Below are 22,637 nucleotides of genomic sequence, written 5' to 3'. Positions count from 1 at the left end.
TTCCATTTTGTAACCACAAACATGCACCGTGTTATGTGCAGTGATCTGAACACGAGCACACCATGTATGGACAATGGGAAATGTAGGTAAGCATTTCCCAAAACAGTTTATTAATGACATTAATTCGAACATCAACAGATATCCATTATATCGTCGTCGTAGGAACACAGACAATGATGGTCATTCATTTACACTGTATATGTCAAACAGTAGCAGTCAGATGTAACGTTCCCTGGCAGCACACACACTATTAATAAAAGGAAATGACATTTAATTGTACTATGTACGCCGCTATGAAGCAATTCGTATGTACTGTAATTGTTTAACAAAAAATATTATTTAATTGTGTATAAAGGATGTTGGTTAGTATTGTAATATTTTCTGTAATAATATTCTCGATGTATTTATGATTGTAATATTTCTGTACTCATAATGTAATTACTAAATATTTTAATATCTGCGATGAAAAAATGTAAAATATAGCCACAGAGGAAAATGATGTTGTAAGATTACAAAGAGATATTTATTATCAGCAATACTATAAATAGCACTACATAACGTGCATTCTTTGTCGTCTTCCTCGAGAGCTGAGAGAGAGAGGAATCTGTGACGTAGCATTATATGAATCTACATTTATACTCCGCAAGCCACCCAACGGTGTGTGGCGGAGGGCACTTTACGTGCGACTGTCATTACCTCCCTTTTCTGTTCCAGTCCAGTTCACAGGAAGAACGACTGTCTGAAAGCCTCCGTACGCTCTCGAATCTCTCTAGTTTTGCATTCGTGATCTCCTCAGGAGGTATAAGTAGGGGAAGCAACATATTCAATACCTCATCCAGAAACGCACCCTCTCGAAACCTGGTGAGCAAGCTACACCGCGATGCAGAGAGCCTCACTTGCAGAATCTGCCACTTGAGTTTGCTAAACATCTCCGTAACGCTATCACGGTTACCAAATAACCCTGTAACGAAACGCACCGCTCTTCTTTGTATCTTCTCCATCTCCTTCATCAACCCGATCTGGTACGGATCCCACACTGATGAGCAATACTCAAGTATAGGTCGAACGTGTGTTTTGTAAGCCACCTCCTTTGTTGATGGGCTACATTTTATAAGGACTCTCCCAATGAATCTCAACCTGGTACCTGCCTTACAAACAATTAATTTTATATGATCATTCCACTTCAAATCGATCCGCATGCATACTCACAGATATTTTACAGAAGTAACTGCTACCAGTGTTTGTTCCACTATCATATAATCATACAATAAAGGATCCTTCTTTCTATGTATTCGCAATACATTACATTTGTCTATGTTAAGGGTCAGTTGCCACTCCCTGCACCAAGTGCCTATCCGCTGCAGATCTTCCTGTATTTCGCTACAATTTTCTAATGCTGCAACTTCTCTGTATACTACAGCATCATCCGCGAAGAGCCTCATGGAACTTCCGACACTATCTAGTAAGTCATTTATATATATTATGAAAAGCAATAGTCCCATAACACTCCCCTGTGGCACGCCAGAGGTTACTTTAACGTCTGAAGACGTCTCTCCATTGATAACAACATGCTGTGTACTGTTTGCTAAAAACTCTTCAATCCAGCCACACAGCTGGTCTGATATTCCGTAGGCGCTTACTTTGTTTATCAGGCGACAGTGCAGAACTGTATCGAACGCCTTCCGGAAGTCAAGGAAAATAGCATCTACCTGGGAGCCTGTATCTAATATTTTCTGCGTCTCATGAACAAATAAAGCGAGTTGGGTCTCACACGATCACTGTTTCCGGAATGCATGTTGATTCCTACAGAGTAGATTCTGAGTTTCCAAAAACGACATGATATTAGAGCAAAAAACATGTTCTAAAATTGTACAACAGATCGATGTCAGAGATATAGGTCTATAGTTTTGCACATGTGCTCGACGACCCTTCTTGAAGACTGGGACTACCTGTGCTCTTTTCCAATCATTTGGAACCTTCCGTTCCTCTAGAGACTTGCGGTACACGGTTGTTAGAAGGGGGGCAAGTTCTTTCGCGTACTCTGTGTAGAATCGAATTGGTATCCCATCAGGTCCAGTGGACTTTCCTCTGTTGAGTGATTCCAGTTGCTTTTCTATTCCTTGGACACTTATTACGATGTCATCCATTTTTTCGTTTGTGCGAGGATTTAGAGAAGAACTGCAGTGCGGTCTTCCTCTGTGAAACAGCTTTGGAAAAAGATGTTTAGTATTTCAGCTTTATGCATGTCATCCTCTGTTTCAATCCCATCATCATCCCGGAGTGTCTGGATATGCTGTTTCGAGCCACTTACTGATTTAATGTAAGACCAGAACTTCCTAGAATTTTCTGTCAAGTCGGTACATAGAATTTTACTTTCGAATTCACTAAACGCTTCACACATAGCCCTTCTTACGCTAACTTTGACATCATTTAGGTTCTGTTTGTCTGAGAGGTTTTGGCTGCGTTCAAACTTGGAGTGAAGCTGTCTTTGCTTTCGCTGTAGTTTCCTAACTTTGTTGTTGAACCACGGTGGGTTTTTCCCGTCCCTCACAGTTTTACTTGGCACGTATCTGTCTAAAACTCATTTTGCAATTGCCTTAATCTTTTTCCATAAACACTCAACATTGTCAGTGTCAGAACAGAAATTTTCGTTTTGATCTGTAAGGTAGTCTGAAATCTGTCTTCTATTACTTTTGCTAAACAGATAAACCTTCTTCCCTTTTTTTATATTCCTATTAACTTCAATATTCAGGGATGCTGCAACGGCCTTATGATCACTGATTACCTGTTCTGCACTTTCAGAGTCGAAAAGTTCGGGTCTGTTTGTTATCAGTAGGTCCAAAATGTTATTTCCACGAGTCGGTTCTCTGTTTAATTGCTCGAGGTAATTTTCCGATAGTACACTCAGTATAATGTCACTCGATGCTCTGTCCGTACCACCCATCCTAAACATCTGAGTGTCCCAGTCTCTATCTTGTAATTTGAAATCTCTACCTAAGACTATAATATGCTGAGAAAATTTATGTGAAATGTATTCCAAATTTTCTCTCAGTTGTTCTGCCACTAATGCTGCTGAGTCGAGAGGTTCGTAAAAGGAGCCAATTATTAACCTAGCTCAGTTGTTGAGTGTAACCTCCACCCATAGTATTTTACAGGAACTATCCACTTCTACTTCACTACAGGATAGACTACTACCAACAGCGACAAACACGCCACCACCGGTTGCATGCAATCTATCCTTTCTAAACACCATCTGTGCCTTTGTAAAAATTTCGGCTGGATTTATCTCTGGCTTCAGCCAACTTTCTGTACCTATAACGATTTCAGCTTCGGTGCTTTCTATCAGTGCTTGAAGTTCCGGTGCTTTACTAATGCAGCTTCGACAGTTTACAATTACAATACCGATTGCTGCTTGGTCCCCGCATGTCCTGACTTTGCACCGCACACTTTGAGGCTTTTGCCCTTTCTGTACTTGCCTGAGTCCATCTAACCTAAAAAATCGCCCAGTCCACGCCACACAGCCCCTGCTATCCGTGTAGCCGCTTGCTGCGTGTAGTGGACTCCTGACCTATCCGGCGGAACCCGAAACCCCACCACCCAAAGGCGCAAGTCGAGGAATCTGCAGCCCACACGGTCGCAGAACCGTCTCAGCTTCTGATTCAGACCCTCAACTCGGCTCTGTACCAAAGGTCCGCAGTCAGTCCTGTCGGCGATGCGGCAGATGGTGAGCTCTGCTTTCATTCCGCTAGCGAGACTGGCCGTCTTCACCAAATCAGATAGCCGCCGGAAGCCAGAGAAGATTTCCTCCTATCCATAGCGACACACATCATTGGTGCCGACATGAGAGACTACCTGCAGATGGGTGCACACTGTACCCTTCATGGCATCCGGAAGGTCCCTTTCCACATCTGGAATGACTCCCCCCGGTATGCACACGGAGCGCATATTGGTTTTCTTCCCCTCTCTTGCTGCCATATCCCTAAGGGGCCCCATTATGTGCCTGACGTTGGAGCTCCCAACTACCAGTAAGCCCACCCTCTGCGACTGCCCAGATCTTGCAGACTGAGGGGCAACTTGTGGAATAGGACAAGCAGCCATCTCCGGCTGAAGATCAGTATCAGCCGGAGACAGTGCCTGAAACCGGTTCGTCAGACAAACTGGAGAGGCCGTCCGTTCAGACCTCCGGAATGTCTTTCGCCCCCTGCCACACCTCAAGACGACCTCCCACTCTACCACGGGTGAGGGATTAGCCTCAATGTGGCCAGTGTCCCGGGCAGCAGCCACAGTCGTAGTCCGATCAGGGGATGCGTGGGACGAGCTGGACGTCCCCAACAAACCCCCATCCGGACCCCCACAGTGATGCCCATTGGCAACAGCCTCAAGCTATGTGACCGAAGCCAACACTGCCTGAAGTTGAGAGCAAAAGGATGCCAACTCAGCCTGCATCCGAACACAGCAGTTGTAGTCCCTATCCATGCTAAAAACTGTTGTGCAAAGAATGTCTGAATTAATCTACAGAGAGCACATACAAATCGACACAAAATTTAAACGGTTAAAATACAAGACTGCCTAGTAAATGCAGTAATGCTTCTACTTGCGCACTGCTTGGTGGCGGAAGGAGACTACGCTATTTTACACTATTCAGGTACTAAAACGCGATGCTACAAGTCTCAAATACTATAATACGCCTGAAATTTATGAATTAAACAATACAAGTACCAAAAATACGCAAATAAATTAAGAATTAAACTATGTAACAAATAAGTGAGCTAAGAGTATACAACTTGCTGCTGCAGCTGCTTATCCAGCGGCGGCAGGTAGCACACTGGCTGTGACCAACTGACATTGGCTGTTCAAAACAAAAACAGAAGACAGACGACTAAGCGAATTTACACTATTCAGGTACTAAAACGCGATGCTACAACTCTCAAATACTATAATACGCACAAAATTTATGAATTAAACAATGCAAGTACCAAAACACGCAAATAAATTGAGAATTAAACTATGTAACAAATGAGTGAGCTAGGAGTATACGACTTTCTGCTGGCAGCTGCTTATCCAACGGCGGCAGGGAGGGAATGAGTAGACTTCTTTTGTCTGTATCAATCTTTAGCCGCCATAGAGGAGAAATTATAAAGGTGTGTAATTTTAATTATTGTTATGGTCTAAATACATTATAATTTATCAAAATTGTGCATCATTAATGTAAACTAGCTTGCTCATGTCATCTATAATATGTCTTTAAAGAATTTTCAGCACTTTTAGCGATTATCGTTGGTGTTGCTGGGCTGTGCCGCAACCGAACGATTTGCAGCGGCGGCACATTTAAAAAATTGTTCCGCTATAAAATTAACCAAACCCTTAAATCGGGAGCAGCTACAATTAGCAGTGAATTACGAAATATTTTTCTTTTACAGCGATCCTGAGGCTGACTGAATTTATTACTGGTTTTACATTTGTGCATTCATAGGCGGATAATTAACGTTGAAGTTGTTAATCTGTTGGTTCTTTCAATTTCTAAAGCAAATAACTTAAACGTCTAGTGAAGTGTGTTTTGTCAATGATAATTAAACGTTCAGGTCGGCTTGGTAATATCTAACGATTTTATGCTAACAGAGACAGTCTTGTGTTCCATAGCTAACGCCGGGAAGGAATTCAGTAAATATTTTAAAAAAACCACTGCATTTAGAAAATGTGTGCCAAGGCCGAAATATGTAAAAAATTTAATTTAAATAATTTTCGAAGTCATAAATGTTATCAATCAGTTAGTTTGTAAATAAGGGGTTCTACAACAAAGTTCGAACTGAAAGAGTAAATAACAAAAATATTTAAAGCCATATCTTCCCCATTTTCATCCATTCATTTTTACATTATATATATATATATAATTTTCATCAAACAGACTGACAGTGGCACTCAGTGGGTAGTACCATGTTCATACCTACTGTCAAAAATTACAAAAGCTCACCTTGATGTGTAGTTTTGCAGTACTGTTAAATCTGTGAAACACATGTCAAATATGTTGATAAGTGCAGCAATATGACAGTATTTGCAGTTCAAAATTTAAATGAAAACGACGAAATGACAGGCTACCAGTTGAGCAGATACATCAGCGGCAATGAATATATTTCGTGTATTTTGAGATTGATCTGTCATGCATCTGGCTGTCCATCCTGACAATGGCAATGTGTTTGATTCACAGAAGGTAGTGTTCTGCAAAGAACATTCGATCGACCAAAAACCATGCTGACTAAATTTTTCGAATTAAGCAAAGGAACAGATATTTTCGGTCAATTAGCACGAACAATATTTTATTGCAATGTCCCACGATATTTCACATGGAGTAAACTATCATAGAAGTGGGAACAGCGCAAGTGAGGTAACTCTGTTCAGACATTTCCGGCAAACAGAGGTGAGGTTGTTTCTCTGACGACAAAGTCAAACATTCTGCAGTGAAGGTATTAACAAACTGGTGTCTCGTTGGGAGAGATGTGTCTGTAGCAAGGTTGGTTGGTTTCAAGGCGTGAGAAGGGACCAAACTGCGAGGTCATCGGTCCCTTGTTCCTAATAAAACAATGCCACAAGTGTGAGAATAAAACGGACGAAACCTATAACACAAAACGGAAAGAAAAGAAAAGCCAGAAGAACGAAGGGAAGGCAACAAACACTAAGGAACAAATGAGGACCAGAAAACAACAAAGAAACGCTAGACCCAGAAGAGAGTAAAACATGAAAGCAGATTACAGTACCTGGCCAACCATGAGTATAAAAAGGAGAAGCCAGCGAATCTGCAACACATTAAAACTTCCACCCTAAAAGCACTAGGGTGGAGGACACAGAGGGACTTGCGCTAAAGCCTACATAGAAGTATAAAACCCACTCTCATGGATAAAACATAAAACTAAAGCTGCTGTGGAGGCATTGTCGCCCAATACTGAAGGCAGGGTGCTGGGAAAGTTAAAAGTCTGCTGCAGAACGGCTAAAAGTGGGCAGTCCAGCAAGAGGTGGACAACTGTCATTTGGAAGCCTCAGTGACACTGAGGTGGGTCCTCGCGACGGAGCAGGTAACCATGCATTAGCCACATATGGCCAATGTGGAGCCAGTAGAAGACAACTGATTCCCTGTGAGAGGCCTGCATGGAAGACTTCCACACATTCATAGTCTCCTTAGTGGCATGCAGTTTGTTGTGCATGCTGTTACGCCATTCCATCTCCCAAAGCCAGAAAACCCTGCAGTGTAGGACAGAATGCAGGTCAGCTTCAGAGATGCATATCTCCAGAAGCAGTTTCAGTGTCGCCTGTTTAGCCAGCCCGTCGGCAAGTTCGTTGCCAGGTATTCCAACGTGTCCTGGGGTCCACACAAACACCATCGAATGGCCGGACTGTTCCAGAGCATAGATGGACTCCTGAATGGACTCTACCAGAGGGTGGCGAGGGTAGTAGTGGTCGATAGCTTGTAGGCTGCTCAATGAGTCAATACACAGGAGAAATGACTTGCCAGGGCATGAGCAGATGTACTCAAGAGCACAAGATATGGCTGTCAGTTCTGCAGTGAAAACACTGCAGCCAATTGGCAAGTAGTGCTGCTCAATATGTCCTCCATGAATACATGCGAAGCCTACGTGACCATCAGCCATTGAGACGTCAGTGTAAACCACTTCAGAGCCCGAGAACACGTCCAGAATCGAGAGGAAATGACAGCAGAGAGTGGCAGAGTTAACGGAGTCCTTAGGGCGATGCAAAAGGTCCAGACAAAGCGGCGGCTGAGGCGAACACCGTGGAGGTGTATGTGAACGGACCACAAGTAGAGATGGTAAAGGGAAGGACTCCAGTTCAGGGAGAAGGGACCGCATGCAAACCACAACTGTTAGCCCCAATATGGGCCGCTGATGTGGGAGATGGACTGCCGCGGGCGGGAAAAGGAGACAGTAATTCGGATGCTCAGAGGAACTATGAATGTGTGCCGTGTAACTGGCGAACAGTTGCGCACCTCTGATCTGCAGTGGAGGGACACCAGCCTCCACCAGTATGCTGGTCACCGGACTCGTCCTAAAACCTCCTGTCGCTAATCGAACCCCACAGTGGTGCATTGGGTCTAGTAAATGCAATGCTGAAGGCGCTGCCGAACCATAAACCACATTCCAACAGTCAATTCGAGACTGGATAAGGGCTCTGTAGAGCTGCAGCAGCGCAGAACGATCTGCACTGCAATTGGTGTTGCTCAGGCAACAGAGGGAACTGAGGTGCTTAAGCTGACAAAGATGAGGGAGCCAAGTCAATGGAGTGTCGAAAACCAGTCCTAGGAATTTATATGTCTCCACTACAGTGAGTGGCTCATCATTAAGGGAAAGTGCGGATTCAGGATGAACAGTATGACGCTGACAGAAGTCCATGATGCACGACTTTGTGGCTGAAAACTGGAAGCCATTGGCTACATCCCATGACTGTGCCTTCTGGATGGCTCCATGGAGGCGCCACTCAGTAACAACAGTATTGGAGCAGCAGTATGAAATGCAGAAGTCGCCTGCATACAGAGAAGGTGAGACGGAGGGCCCGACAGCTGCTGCTAGACCATTAATGGCCACTAAAAATTGAGAGACAGTCAATACATATCCCTGGATATGGATGGAACTATGGGAGTCACCAACTTGGACACGGAAAGTACAGAGCGGAAGGAAGTTTTGCATAAAAATCAGGAGTGGTCTCCGGAGATCCCACTCATACAATGTGGCAAGGATATGATGTCGCCAAATCGTGTCGTATGCCTTACGAAAGTAAAAAAAGACAGCAATGAGGTGCTGCCATCTGGAAAAGGCTGTTTAGATGGCAGACTTGATGGACATAAGAATATCAGTGGTAGAGCGACCCTGGTGGAAGCCGCCCTGACATGGAGCCAGCAAGCCACATGACTTCAGGACCAACCCAACCGCCAACATACCATACGTTCCAGCAGCTTACAAAGAACGTTGGTGAGGCTGATGGGCCGATAGCTATTCACATCAAGCGGGTTTTTACTGGGTCTGAGCACTGGAATGATGGTGCTCTCCCGCCATTGCGATGGAAAGATTCCACCACATCAGAGCCGGTTGACGATGACGGGGAGATGTCGCTTGTACCCAGATGAGAGATGTTAAATCAGCTGGCTGTGGATGCCATCAGGTCCAGGAGCTGTGGTGGGCAATGTGCAAGAGCACTGAGGAGCTCCCACTCTGTATATATGAGGCATTATAGGATTCACTGCAGCGTGTAGTGCATGAGAGGACGTTCCCTTCCAGCCGCCGTGTGAGTGTGCGGAAGGCTGGGGGGGGGGGGGGGGGTAATTCTCCAACACAGAGGCTTGAGCAAAGTGCTCAGCAGTCGCGTTTGTGTCAGTACATAACTTGCTATTTATAGTAACACTGGGGACAGCTGTTGGGGCCTGGTATCCGAAAAGATATTTGATCTTTGCCCAGACTTGGGAAGGTGACTTATAGCACCCAATGGTGGAGACGTATCTCTCTCAACACTCCTTCTTCCATTGTTTGATAAGATAGCAAACATGGACACAGAGCCGTTTAAAGGCTATAAGGTGCTGCAGGGAAGGGTGCCACTTATGCCACTGTAGAGCTCGCCGACGCTCCTTAATTGCTTCAGCATCTTCGGGTGACCACCAAGGGACTGCCTTACGCCTCGGGCACCCAAAGAGTGAGGGATCGCGTTTTCTGGCACAGAAACAATTTTACTAGTCACCTGCTCAACCATCACATCAATGTTACCATGTGGGGAAGATTAAGTGGTGACACCAATAGGTGAAAGTTCCCTAGTCCACCTTGTTCTCAACGTCCATCTGGGCAGGTGTCCGTGCACCTGACGCTGGGGCAGTGACAGGAAGATGTGCTCTCCAGTGGATAGATGGGAGAAGTCCTGGGCTGCAAATTGATAAATCAATGGTCGACTAACTACCATGAGCCACACTGAAATGTGTGGCGGCCCCAGTATTCAAGAGGCACAGGTCGAATTGCGACAGTAAAGTTTTGACATCTCTGTCTCGGCCAGTAAGCATGGTACCACCCCACAAGGGGTTATGGGCATTAAAATCTCTGAGAAGTAGGAAACATTTAGGGGGTTTAGGGGGTTGAGAATTAGTGCAGCTAATACATTCAGGGGTACTGCACCATCTAGAGGAAGATATACATTGCAGACAGTTATTTCCGACATCGTCCTTATTCTGACAGCTACAGTCACAGAGTTTAGGACATAAATGCAAACTCCACATTACACTCGATTACAGCCGTTACGGTTCCTGTAGTATCCCTTATTGCCACGAAGGGCTGGGGCCCGCATTGCCGGGAACCAGGTTTCCTGGTGGACAATGCAGAAAGCAGGTGACAGTTGCTGTAGCTCAGCCAGGTAGTGGAAAAAACTTCACTGGAGGATGACGTCATCGTGAGACTGGGAAGACATGGAACATTCAATAAGGCAGTTTACACCTCAGGGTCACTTAATGCCACAGATTTTTTGCCTGACTGGTCTATACCCATTTTTCTTGAGGGTCCAGCGAGATCTAGGTCCTCAGCAAACGCCAGAATCTCCACCTCATACGTACACGCAGAGCTTGGAGGTAGCGGTGGTGTGGGTGCCACCGTAATTCCCTTGGTCTTGGGGAACTTCTTTTTGGATTTCTCTCACTGATCCTTGGGTTTCCCTGGCTGAGAGGACTTCACTGATTCAGTCTCTGGGACTGAGGATGAGTGTGAAGCCCTGTGACCAGCTGCTTTTGGGCTCTTCTGCCACTGGTGGGTGTCATCTTTCCCACTAGCAGAAACCTGGGAAGGGAGTGACCCATGGGACCTCTTCCTAGCGAGAGAAGCCAAAGAAGACTTACACTTATCTGTCTAAGAAGTGAGGTTGGACGTCTCCAATGGTTGGGGATGGAAATGCGCCCCCACCATCAAGGGGCAGGTGTAGTCTTCTGGCTCTCAGAGGTGACCTGGGTTGGCAGACCTGATGGTGCCAGAACTGTTGTAGCGACGGCGTAAGACGATGTCATACACACAGGATACAGGTGTTCAAATTTTCTCTCAGCCTCAGTGTAGGTCAGTCGGTCCAGGGTCTTGTACTGCATGATTTTCCTTTCTTTCTGGAGAATCCTGCAGTCAGGCGAGCAAGGCGAATGGTGCTCTCTGAAATTGACACAGATGGGAGGCGGACACATGGAGTATTGGGATGTGATGGGTGTCCGCAATCTAGGCATGTGATGCTGGAAGTACAGCAGGAAGACATATGGCTGAACTTCCAGTACTTAAAGCACCGCATTTGGGGAGGGATATAGGGCTTTGCATCACACCTGTAGACCATCACCTTGACCTTCTCGGGCAATGTATCACCCTCAAAAGCCAAGATGAAGGCACTGGTGGCAACCTGATTATCCTTTGGACCCTGGTGGACGCACCTGACAAAATGTACACCTCACCACTCTAAATTGGTGCCCAGCTCATTGTCAGATTGCAACAGAAGGTCTCTGTGAAACATGATACCCTGGACCTTATTTAAGCTCTTATGGGGAGTGATGGTTACAGACACATCCCCCACCTTGTCACAAGTGAGTAATTCCCGTGACTGGGCAGAGGATTCTGTTTTGATCAAGACTGACCCAGATTTCATTTTGGACAGGCCCTCCACCTATCTGAACTTGTTCTCTAAATGCTCAACAAAAAACTGAGGCTTCATCATCATGAAAGATTCGCCATCATCTCTCCAACATACAAGGTACTGGGGTGAATAAGATCCGCTGCCATCCTTAGCCTGATGTTCCTCCCATGGTGTGGGCAGAGTGGGGAATGATTTGGGATCATACTTCTGTGCATTGAATTGACCTCATGATCTCTTAGAAACTGCTGGTGTTTCACCACCAGCAGGAGATGGTGGACTTCACTTCATCGTGTGTCATCTGCTCTGATGCCACCCACTCCAACCAAGGGCCCTCCCCTCGGGCGCCACCCAGCTGCAGGAAAGGCCACCTGCTAGGATGGCCATTGGAGTCCAAATGCCCCAGAGGGATAGGCATCTACCCCTTGGCATATGTGGGGCGTTAATGGCGCAGGCTTTAGCAAAGTGATCCCTGTGTGGTCAGGGGGTTACAACCAACAGGGTATGTAGTGGCCCCACCACAAAGGACTGGCTACTGTGCTGGATACCAGGTGCAAAGAAGTCCATGGTCATCGTCGACGCAGAAATCGACACTGCATAGTGCAGCGTGGAAAACGCACCCAGGAAGGTGTCCTCGCCCAAGGAATGGAGAATGGGCAGGACTGCAATGTGAGGATGAGGAAGTGGGCTAAAGATCTCAATGCACGATGGACATGATGCACCTTGTAATGTGCCCTTCCCCAATTGGCTCGCTCTTCAGGATAAGTTTGAAGAATGGAGGTCAAACCCTACAGGGGACCATCACATAAAGGTCGAAATGTGTGAAACTCCTTTTAGTCGCCTCGTACGACAGGCAGGAATACCTCGTGCCTATTCCAATACCTGGACCTGCAGAGCGCTGTGTTTGTAGCCAAGGTGATTCTGTTGAGAAATAAATATGTAGACATGAAGAATAAAGATGTAGAAAATTAACAACGTTTATTTTATTTGAAAATCTTGATTTTCACATAAAAAAACCTGGTATTATTACTCATTAACGTGTCCTCACACTTGCGTTCTTACTAGTGCAATGTACGTGAACATCAGCTGAAAAAATCTGGATGGAAAGAAATACGTTTATGCTATAAAAAACAAAGTCATTTAAATTACTTAACAAATAATAAATATATATTTCGGAGACCTGCACAGCAGGAAATAATTTGTTTCACATGAGAGTATCATGTAAAGACAATTTAACACGCACTAGTTGTCATAAATTTTCCCAGCTGATTTTTCATGTCCAGTTTTGTTTTAGCTAGATGCTATAAATATTATTTCTTCAGTCCAAAATGTGAAACTTTCGTCATCAATATCCATCACAATGTCTTCTGCTTCAGAAAACCGCGTGCTGAATTTCTGCAGTAGCAGGCTGCCTTGTAAAGCAGGTAGACTACGATGGACGCCACTGCAACCACGAATGCGATGACGTCAAGCAGCAGCAGCTGCCACCAGCTGAGGTCGAGGGCTGCGCTGCGCAGGTGGGGGGCGCCATTGTGACGTATCACGTACTCGATCCACCACACAGCACTGTCCAGGGACCTCTCCTGGTGCTCGCGGAATACCGCTGAGAATCGCTTCATGTTCTCCTGGTAGCTGTGGAATGAGGATGCCAATCATATCAATAGCAAATAATGCTTCGAAGTTCCTACACACAAAGAACCAGAATAAATTAATATTTTACAACGCAAGAAAGAAAATAAAAAATATTTAAACACCTATAATGATCCTGACACAAAGAAAAATAGATCTGATTATTTCTCAAGCAGTTTTTATTATCATGAGGCGAGGAACAGATTCCAATGAAATATAGGAATATAACGTTGAAAGGAAATTAGAATTAGCAAAAAGACGCCTCTTCATACAAATGGTAAAGTATAACTCCGGACTGGCCGAGCGGTTCTAGGCGCTACAGTTTGGAACCGTGCGACCGCTATGGTCGCAGGTTCGAAACCTGCCTCGGGCATGGATGTGTGTGATGTCCTTAGGTTAGTTAGGTTTAAGTAGTTCTAAGTTCTGGGGGACTGATAACCACAGCAGTTAAGTCTCATAGTGCTCAGAGCCATTATAACTCCTGAGTTAATAATACTACATAGGTTATGACTATTTGAATGAGTGAGTGCGTAGGTTTTAACGTCTGCAGTATAAGTTAGTAATAAAATACAACTTTTGTTTCATTAAAGTGTTTTGCTATATTATTTTAGAACAGCAGAGTTGATAGTATAAAGTTCGTCCGAACACTTCGGTGTATGGTCTCAGAAAATGAAGGAAAGAAAATACATTTACTGGTCTTCAAACTAATCATCATTAGCTATAACACATTTCTGAGATCGGTTGTAAAGCTGTTGGAACTGTCAGCAAACATTCCTTGTGAAATAGCTAGAAGCACTGTGGTCACAGTTTGTCGGATATTCGCAACATCTGCAAAGCATAAGTCTTTCAGGGTTAATTTAAGGTGGGGAAACCAGAAGCGTGCTGGCGGCAGATCTGGAGAATAAGGTGGGTGTAAACCTTAACAACTTCCATTGCGTCTCTAAAGCGATCAAAGCACTCAAACACACACCTTTTGCCGACTGCTTTAACAGCTGTCACTTGCACTGGTATCTCAAGAGTCTCCATCGCTGTGTTCCCCAAATTCAACCAAAACTGCATGTTAACAAGTTGCTTCACTTTGCACTTAATTTTGCAATGCTTCGAGTTCTCACAGTGGCTCCGTTAATTTGGTCGCAGAGTGCATCACTGCTTCACTTCCGTGATTTGCGCGGCAGGGGCTCATTGTCGACATGTCTCTGAATGCGTACATGGGGGCGTATGATCCTAACCAGCTCGGTTTTTAACATTTGGGGCATTTCAACGAATTTTTCAAATGCACCTTTTACCTTGTACTTGTCATTTACGTGAAATTTATACTATTCTTGAAGAATTAACTTAGACATGATCGCTAACAATTCTTTTTATTACTGTGACCGGTTTCGACAGATCTACACTGTCATCATCGGATCTTTAACATTATTCGTTGTACGTGCTTGCTGCGGTACTGAAAGTCACATAGTGATGCTGCACCAATTAAAACGTGGCAGGGAATATCAGCATGTCATATAATCAAAACATATGAGGTGTGATGATGTCCAAGCATACACTAATCGAATTTCACTTCCACTGAAGTCACCATTGTGGTGTCAAGAGATTAATTATGCCAAGACATCAGAACAACATGTTGTGTGATTTAATTGCATTTTATTTTATTTGTTGGTGTTCCATGCCACATTTTATTTAACATAACACCATTATGTGACTTTTAGTATTGGTCTGGGTCGATCTGAAAGTTATAATATTCTTGAAGAATCAAGTAATACTGAAAGTCACATAATGGTATTATGTTAAATAAAATGTGGCACTGAACACCAGCATGTCAGAAATACTGCAGATGTAATTGTGGACAACTACTGAATGCAAAAAAAAAAAAAAAAAAAAAAAACCGGCTGCGCTGGTAGCCGCGCGGTCTACGGCGGCTTGTCACAGTCAGCGCTGCTGTCCCCGTCGGAGGCTCGAGTCCTCCCTCTGGAATGGGTGTATGTCTCGCCCTTAGCGTAAGTTAGTATAAGTTACATTAAGTAGTGTGTAAGCTTAGGGACCGATGACCTCATCAGTTTGGTCCCACAAGACCTTACCACAAATTTCCAAATTTCCTAAAACACGTTCCTATATTCTGCTAATCATTGGCAACTGTCTTAGTTTATCACGTGAAGTGTGTTCCATTGTTCATGACCAAGGTTAATGATTTTTTGTTTTTAGTTTTACGGTTCATTGCTAACCCAACTCGTGTTTACTCATGTGTGTGTAACATATAATTACCAGACGGCATGGTCTTATACGTAAATATTACTCAGTCTTTAGTAACAGCATTTTTTTAACTGTCCGAAATATTTTCAACTGGTTCTTCAAGTTGCAGTGTACATACTTAATTTATTGTTTCATAGCTGCACCTACTCAATTGTGTCAAGACGTCGAACAGTTACGACATGCTATCAAACTGCAGTCCATAAATCATTTCCTTATTCCATTGTAACATCTAATCTGACAGGATTTGTGATCAGCATAGTCATTCTGAACTAGCCTTGAGTAAACTTGTGTCGCAACTGTCGTGTGTTGAATGGTGACAATCCGTAAACACAAAAGAGGAAACGACAATACCATCTACTGCAATTTTTTTAAAAAGGAACTTGTATCCTCACTTCCAGATAGGGCTTCTGTTTGTCATCAGCTTTCTAGTAAGACTGATGTGGCCCACTGCGAATTCCCTACTTGTGCCAGACTCATCATTTCAGATTAGCATTTGCAAGCAATGTCCTCGATTATTTGTTGAATGCATTTCAGGCTCTCTATACTTCCCTCTAATACCATGGAAGTTGTTCCCTGATGCCTTAACAGCTGTCATACCATACTGTCCCTTCTCATTAGTGTTTTTAGTGGTTTCTATACATTCCTTTCCCCACCGATTCTTCGGTGAATCTTCTCATTTCTTAAGCTATCAGATTACTTAATTTTTCAACATTCTTCTTTAGCACCGCATCGCGAATTCTTCCCTCTTCTTTTCCGATTTTTACACAGTCAGTGGTTAACTACCATACAGTGACTTGCTACAAACGCTTCCTCAGATTAGGGCCATTGTCTGATTTTGGTATACTGCTCTTGACCATAAATGTCCTCTTTGTCTGTGATAATCTGCGTTTTATATCCTCTGCGCTTCGTTCGTGATGCAATATTTTGTTTGAAAGGTAACAAAATTCCATCATGTCATCTACTTCATGGTCCCCAGTTGTGATGTTAAGTTTATCGCTGATCTCATTTCGCTACTCGTCATTACTATTGTCTTTATTCGGATTACTCTCAACCCATATTCTACACTCATTAGGCTGTTCATTCCATTCAACACATTTTGTAATTCATGTTCGCATTCACTGAGGACAGCAATGTTATCAGCAAATTCAGCACTGAGGCCCTTTCGCCTTGATTTTTAATCCAACACTTGAACCTTTCTTTTATTTCCGTCATTGCTTCTTCGATGTACAGATTGAACAGTCGGGGCGAAAGACTACATCCCTGTCTTATACCCTTTTTAATACGTGCACTTCGTTCTTGATCTTCCATTGTTATTGTTCCCAATTGGCTCTTGCGCATGGTGCATATTACCTGTCTTTCCATATAGTTTACTCCCATTTTTCTCAGAATTTCGAGCATCTTGCACTGTTTTACGTTTCAAATGTTTTTCAGATCCACAAATCCTATGAATCTGTCTTGATTTTTCTTAAGTCTTGGTTCCATTATCTGTCACAACGTAAGACTGCTTTCTGGTGCCCTTAAGTTTTCGAAAGCGAAACTGATTTTCATGTAACAGATCCTCAATCTTCTTTTACATTTTTCTGCATATTATTGTCCTCAGAAACTTGGATGTTTAAGCTATTAAGATGATCGTGCGATAGTTCTCCCTCTTTCCTACCGTGATATCTTCGGGATTGTTTGTATAATATTTTCCGGAATGTCTGATGGTGTGTCTCCAGTTTCTTACATTCTTCACACCAACTTGACCAGCCAGTTAGTTGCCACTTCCCCTAATGATTTTAGAAATTGCAAAAGAAAGTTTTCTATCCCTTTTGTCTTATTCCTGACGAGTGTTTTCAAATTAAGCCTACACTTTATAATTATTAAACTGTGATCCTTTTCTGTATCTGTTCCTGGGTATGTCTTACAATTCGTTGTCTGATTTCGGAATCTGTGTCTGACCACGACAGAATGCAGCTGATATAGTCCCGTATCTTTAAGACTTTTCCAAGTATTCCTCCTGCTCTTGCAATTGTTGAACATTGTAATCGCTATTACCAGCTAAAATTTATTTTAAATTTGATTTGCCTTTCTCCTCTTATGTTCCTACTATCAAGTTCATATTCGCCCGTGACTCTTCCTTATGTTCCTTCACACACTGCTGCCTTCCTGTCTGTCTTGATTATCAGATTATCATCTCCTCTTACAGACTTATCACTCGTTCATCACACAATTTCTCTGTTTCTTCATCATCTGTTTGTGACCTCAGTACATATACCGGGGCTGTTGTTGGCTTTGGTTTCCTGTCGATTGCATTGAGATCAGTCCTATCACTGAACTGTTATGGTAACTCATTCCCTGCCCTACCTTCTCACTCACGAATCTCACTTGTGTTTTATCAATTTCTACTGCTGTTGATGTTGCACTAAGTTCCTCTGACAAGAAATCCTTACCTAATTTCCATCTAACTGTCCTATCATTCCAACTCGTAGTAAGTTATCTTTTCGTTGGTTATTAAATCTTTTTCTCATTGTTACTTTTCCCTTGGCAATTCTGTCTCGGAGATCGGACTTGGGTATCTAATCCGAAATCTTTTGCAAATGGAGAGATCATCATGAGATTTTTTCCATTACACGCACCATATCCTGTGGACGCATGTTATGTGCTTTCAGTGTAGTGGTTTCCATTGTCTGTTGCATCCTCATACCATTAATCATGGTTCATTTGTCTGCCTTTTGGGAGGTTTTGCATCCCGACGGCAAACTCTGTCTGCGCCTCCACCCTCTTTGACAAGGCCGTTGGCAGACTAGGGTTGGTTATCGGTCTGGGAGAATTCGGCCGCTATTGCTAGTTATTTTTGTTAAAAGTTTAAGCATTGGCTGAGGGTTGAAAGCCGGAATCCACGACGTTTGGTGAGTTCTCAACGACACAACGTCTCCATCACTCTTCTTTTAGTAACAGTCTATACTTTCCCTTCGTGGCAACCGTTGTCGACAATACTGCAGTTTTTTTTTCTTTTTTGTACATCTATCAATTGCATTTCAAGCTTTTCCACATTAACTGCACGTTAAGGAGTAACTTCTTTAATAGTGACAGGCCTTAGTCCATTCGATATGCTGTTTAACCTGGAAACCGAATTAGAGATTTCTGGATTGGATATGAGTGAGGCAAGTGCGGATGTAGTGTGGATGCGGATCTCATGTTTCTGACACACGTAGATATCTAATTGTTAATGAGATAAACAAAACTTAGGTCTTAAGTTTGCAAAAGATTACTGAAATACCACCAGCTTTTCATTATGAAGAAAAAAAATTGTAAGCTGATCGTTATATCCAAAATCCAGATGCTTGGAGCTTATTTTGTAGCACGTCAAGATTGCTATTACATTGTTAACAGCACTATTCAGAAATTTTATTTGGGCAACTTAGCTAATAGCTTCCCACATTAAGTCCATTATTTTGGTTGCAGAAACGGTTATGTACTGTGAAGGAGGTAAACAACAATTAAACCGTCACATTTATGTATGGTGCGTAAGAGATAGGAAGCTACAACAGTTAACACAAGAATATGATGTGATCCTTAAAGTTAAACACAGTAAGATACAAAGAGCACCTGTCCATATAAAAATGTTTACCTCTGCAGTAACATAAAGGTTAGTGAGTGTATATGAAACATTAGTTTTTCGCTTAAGAATTTTGACACGTTCTCTTACCTTTCGTTGCCAAGAACTGTGTGAATGGCTTTCAGAACGGAATCGGCAGTGACATCTCTGAACAGCAAACGGTAGCCTATACCTGCCTGTTCCATCTTAGCCACATTGTGCAGCTGGTCCCCCATGAAAGGAATGCCAACGAGAGGCACTGCGAAGTAACTTGCTTCATTCATGCTCTGGAGTCCTCCCTGAGTAATGAACAGACGAATGTTTGGATGTGCTGGAAAAGCGAAAATGGAAGTAGGACACGTGTCTTTTACAATGCTGTACCAAAAAGAACTGTTGCACTGTACAGAAGCTTACCCAAGACGTCCTGCTGGGGCAGCCACTTGGCTATCATGACGTTCTCCGGCTGTCCAGGCAGGCTGTCCACCTCCCACTTCCAGAGCACCCGCTGAGGCAGCTGCGTGAAAGCTTCGAGGAACGCTCGCCTCTTATGCTCTGGCATCATACTGCTCCTCACGTTGCTGCCGAGGCTGAAGTAAATCACACCGTTTTCTGCGCCATCGAGGAAGCTCTGTACATCCTGTTAAAAAATATATTACTATAAGCACGTTAAACATTACGATGTACAACGTTTCATTCTATCCAGGAAATAAATTCTTTGCCCATGGTTCATAGCAAACGGTAAAACGAAATAGTTAGGGAACCATTTAAGATTTGATAAGTCCTTTTTAAGCCACATGAAAAGTTCCTCAATAAATGACGTAATGTCTCTGCTGATGTTTATATGAACTACAGAGACATCAGTATCAACTTCGATTTTTGAAATGGAATTTTAATAATTCCTCCCGCTGGTATCGTAGGTAAAAGAGTCAGTGGCATTTCACTCTTAGTTTTGGAGAAATAAGTGTGCTTCGAATTTATCTGTTTTGAACATGAAATCGAGCGATGTCTTGTGCGGAAGGACCTGTCGCTGTAGGCTGATGAGGAGCACCAGTATAACGCAGCTGAGAGAGTCTGCTTGCAAGAGCGGGACAACGGAGAAAAGTTATTCAAAACTGATATTAAGCACACTTGGCTACATGTGCTCGGGCCGACACACCAACTGGAATGTAAAAAAATGTGATATCTGAGAATGATTCGCCAGTTAACTGCGGTAACATTTTTACTCTTGCTTCTTCAAGAGCCTTGGAGGGAGATACGCATTTTCTGATGGCCAATAAGGCATATTTTTTAGATTCAACTTTCCGTGTTTTGAAAGATAGCTTCACAGGTGACAGTAGTAGTGAGCATATGTGAGTGTGAGGATAAAGGGCCCCTTGTACTTCTTAACTCTAAGATCAAAGGTAAATGTTCATCATATCTCCAAGGTCACTGCGCCTCACTCTGAGACAACCGTGTGACATGTCTCCAATGTCTTGGGCCAATGTCTTCCTCATGACAAGACGTCCAGTGCTCTCTACAAGTCAGCCACTTGGCCTAGCCTCCTTATCGCCAGTCACTTTTATTAATGACGTTTCATGTCACTGTTATAACTTATTACCCAATTATCTAGTTAACTGATGACCTGTCGCTTTTATCTCCATTATTTATCACCCAGTTATAATGATTTATTACCCAAAAATTAGGATTTTCCCCCACGACTCCTAAAAAATAGTTACCCCCTCCATTCCTCACTAATCATCAGACTGACTCCTTACTCATGCTCTGTGCACCGTAGTGAAATGACCATCATGAAGCGCTGGCTGCAGCAGACATCAACCACCAAATTAATATTTACAGAACATTTAGATATCCTATGTGTTGTCACCCCCATCCCATTGTATCCAATTATTTTCTGCGTTATGTTTTTAAATAATTTATAACATTGCCTGCACACTGTTAATGATCGGCTCTTTTTTCAGCAACAGTCTACAGTTTCCCTTAGTGGCAACTGTTGTCGTCAATGCTGAAGTTTTTTCGTATTTTTTTTACGCCTCTATCAATACCATTTCCAGTTTTCTCACATTAACTGCACCTTAAGGACTAATTTCTTTAATAGCGATGGACCTTAGTCCATTCGATACACTGCTTCTTTTTCTTAAGACCTGTGGAATAGCAACGTTTCATATTACGATAAACATGCAAGCTACATGTATTTTAATATGTAAAACAGACAATTTTGATGTGGATATATTTCATTTGAAGGTCGATTGTACTTGTAAAGTGTGCGAAATCTTATATAATTATAATACTTTTTATTTTGCTCGAATTTACGTAGAGATACGTAATTATACTTTTGTATTACGATAAGCAACCTGCATGCGTGTGTATGTGTATTTTGTACTCAATAAATAAGAAATAATCTTATCAAAGAACTTACTTTTGAAATGTACAGACATCTTTCATTACACTGTAGGAAATACTGCAACCAGCCACAAGTTTTTTTTAAATGATTTTATTGTACCATTACTAATTTCGGGCCTGAACCCATAGTTGGATGGTAGCGTTTACATTTGTGTCCTAAAATATAACAAAATTTTTGTGATGCATAATTTACAAAACGTTTTACCTTTTGCATTCTAAAATATAACAGAGTTTTTGTGATTACATAGTGTTATACTTATAAGTATGCTTATAAGTAAAACCTTTTGTAAACTACTGAGCACAAAAACTTTGTACAATTTTAGGACACAAATGTAAGACTTGTGAACAGGTCAACGCTGCCATCTGACAGTGGGCTCAGGTCCGAAGCTAGTATTGGTACAATAAAATCATTAAAAAAAACTTTGGGCTGTTGCAGTACTTCCTACAGCTGCTTAGTTCTGCAAAAGAAATGGATAAAATGATACAGATATCTTCTTTTGAAATCTTAAGTATCTGTTATCATCTTTAGTCATTTTGTGTGTGAGTTAACGTGGGAGTTTTAAGTGGTACATCGTAATTTAAAAAAACGCCTTATATCTTCCTTCCTGAAAATGGTATTTGTGGCTGTGTGTGAGTTGTGGTAATTTTATTTGATGTTGGTGTAGCTGATTGCAGCTTTGGAGAACCGTGGTTCTGATTCTGGCAATTTTTAGCAACTAGGTTCAGTCGCATCTATTACTTGCCGATCAGTATCATTGATTATGTTTTTCTGGTGATGTGTTATTTTCTCCCTCACCCTAAATTGGTGGCGTAACAGGAAACACCTTAGGTGATTAGAGCACTGAATTCCCTGTACGTCTGTAGATATCGTTGTTAATTTGAGGACATTGCAGCAATAGTAGGCCTAAATAATTTTATTCAGAATGTCTATTTGACTGTGTGTTTGGCTATTATTTTATCATGACCAGATTAGTATCAATGTATTAGGCCTAAAATTTGTGTTAAACCACTGACACAGTTCATTCTAGACTTCACAGCGATGTTGTAGTGGACTTGCCTAGCATGTTTTCTGTTGTTATAAGCCTTGTAAGGTTAGTGTCAATCTTCTCAGCATAACGTGGAATGTCAACTGTCTGGTTTTTTAGGC

At 42.7% G+C, this 22,637-nt stretch overlaps 1 protein-coding gene across 1 annotated transcript in view; it reads right to left on the bottom strand.

Annotated features, from left to right (window-relative positions):
• Window positions 1-12,588: 12,588 nt before the first annotated feature.
• Window positions 12,589-22,637, bottom strand: part of LOC126354603 (UDP-glycosyltransferase UGT5-like) — a 54,617-nt gene continuing 44,568 nt past the window's right edge. The window contains exons 5-7 of the mRNA XM_050004355.1: window positions 19,505-19,727; window positions 19,202-19,421; window positions 12,589-13,263 (exon numbers count right to left, since the gene is read on the bottom strand). Of these exons, the coding sequence (XP_049860312.1) occupies window positions 12,987-13,263; window positions 19,202-19,421; window positions 19,505-19,727 (720 nt within the window). The 3' untranslated portion in view covers window positions 12,589-12,986. The remainder of the gene's footprint in view (window positions 13,264-19,201; window positions 19,422-19,504; window positions 19,728-22,637) is intronic.

The sequence above is a fragment of the Schistocerca gregaria genome, chromosome 3 (genome assembly GCF_023897955.1).
Source record: "Schistocerca gregaria isolate iqSchGreg1 chromosome 3, iqSchGreg1.2, whole genome shotgun sequence".
Taxonomy (NCBI): domain Eukaryota; kingdom Metazoa; phylum Arthropoda; class Insecta; order Orthoptera; family Acrididae; genus Schistocerca; species Schistocerca gregaria.
This window is presented reverse-complemented; position numbering and strand designations above follow the sequence as displayed.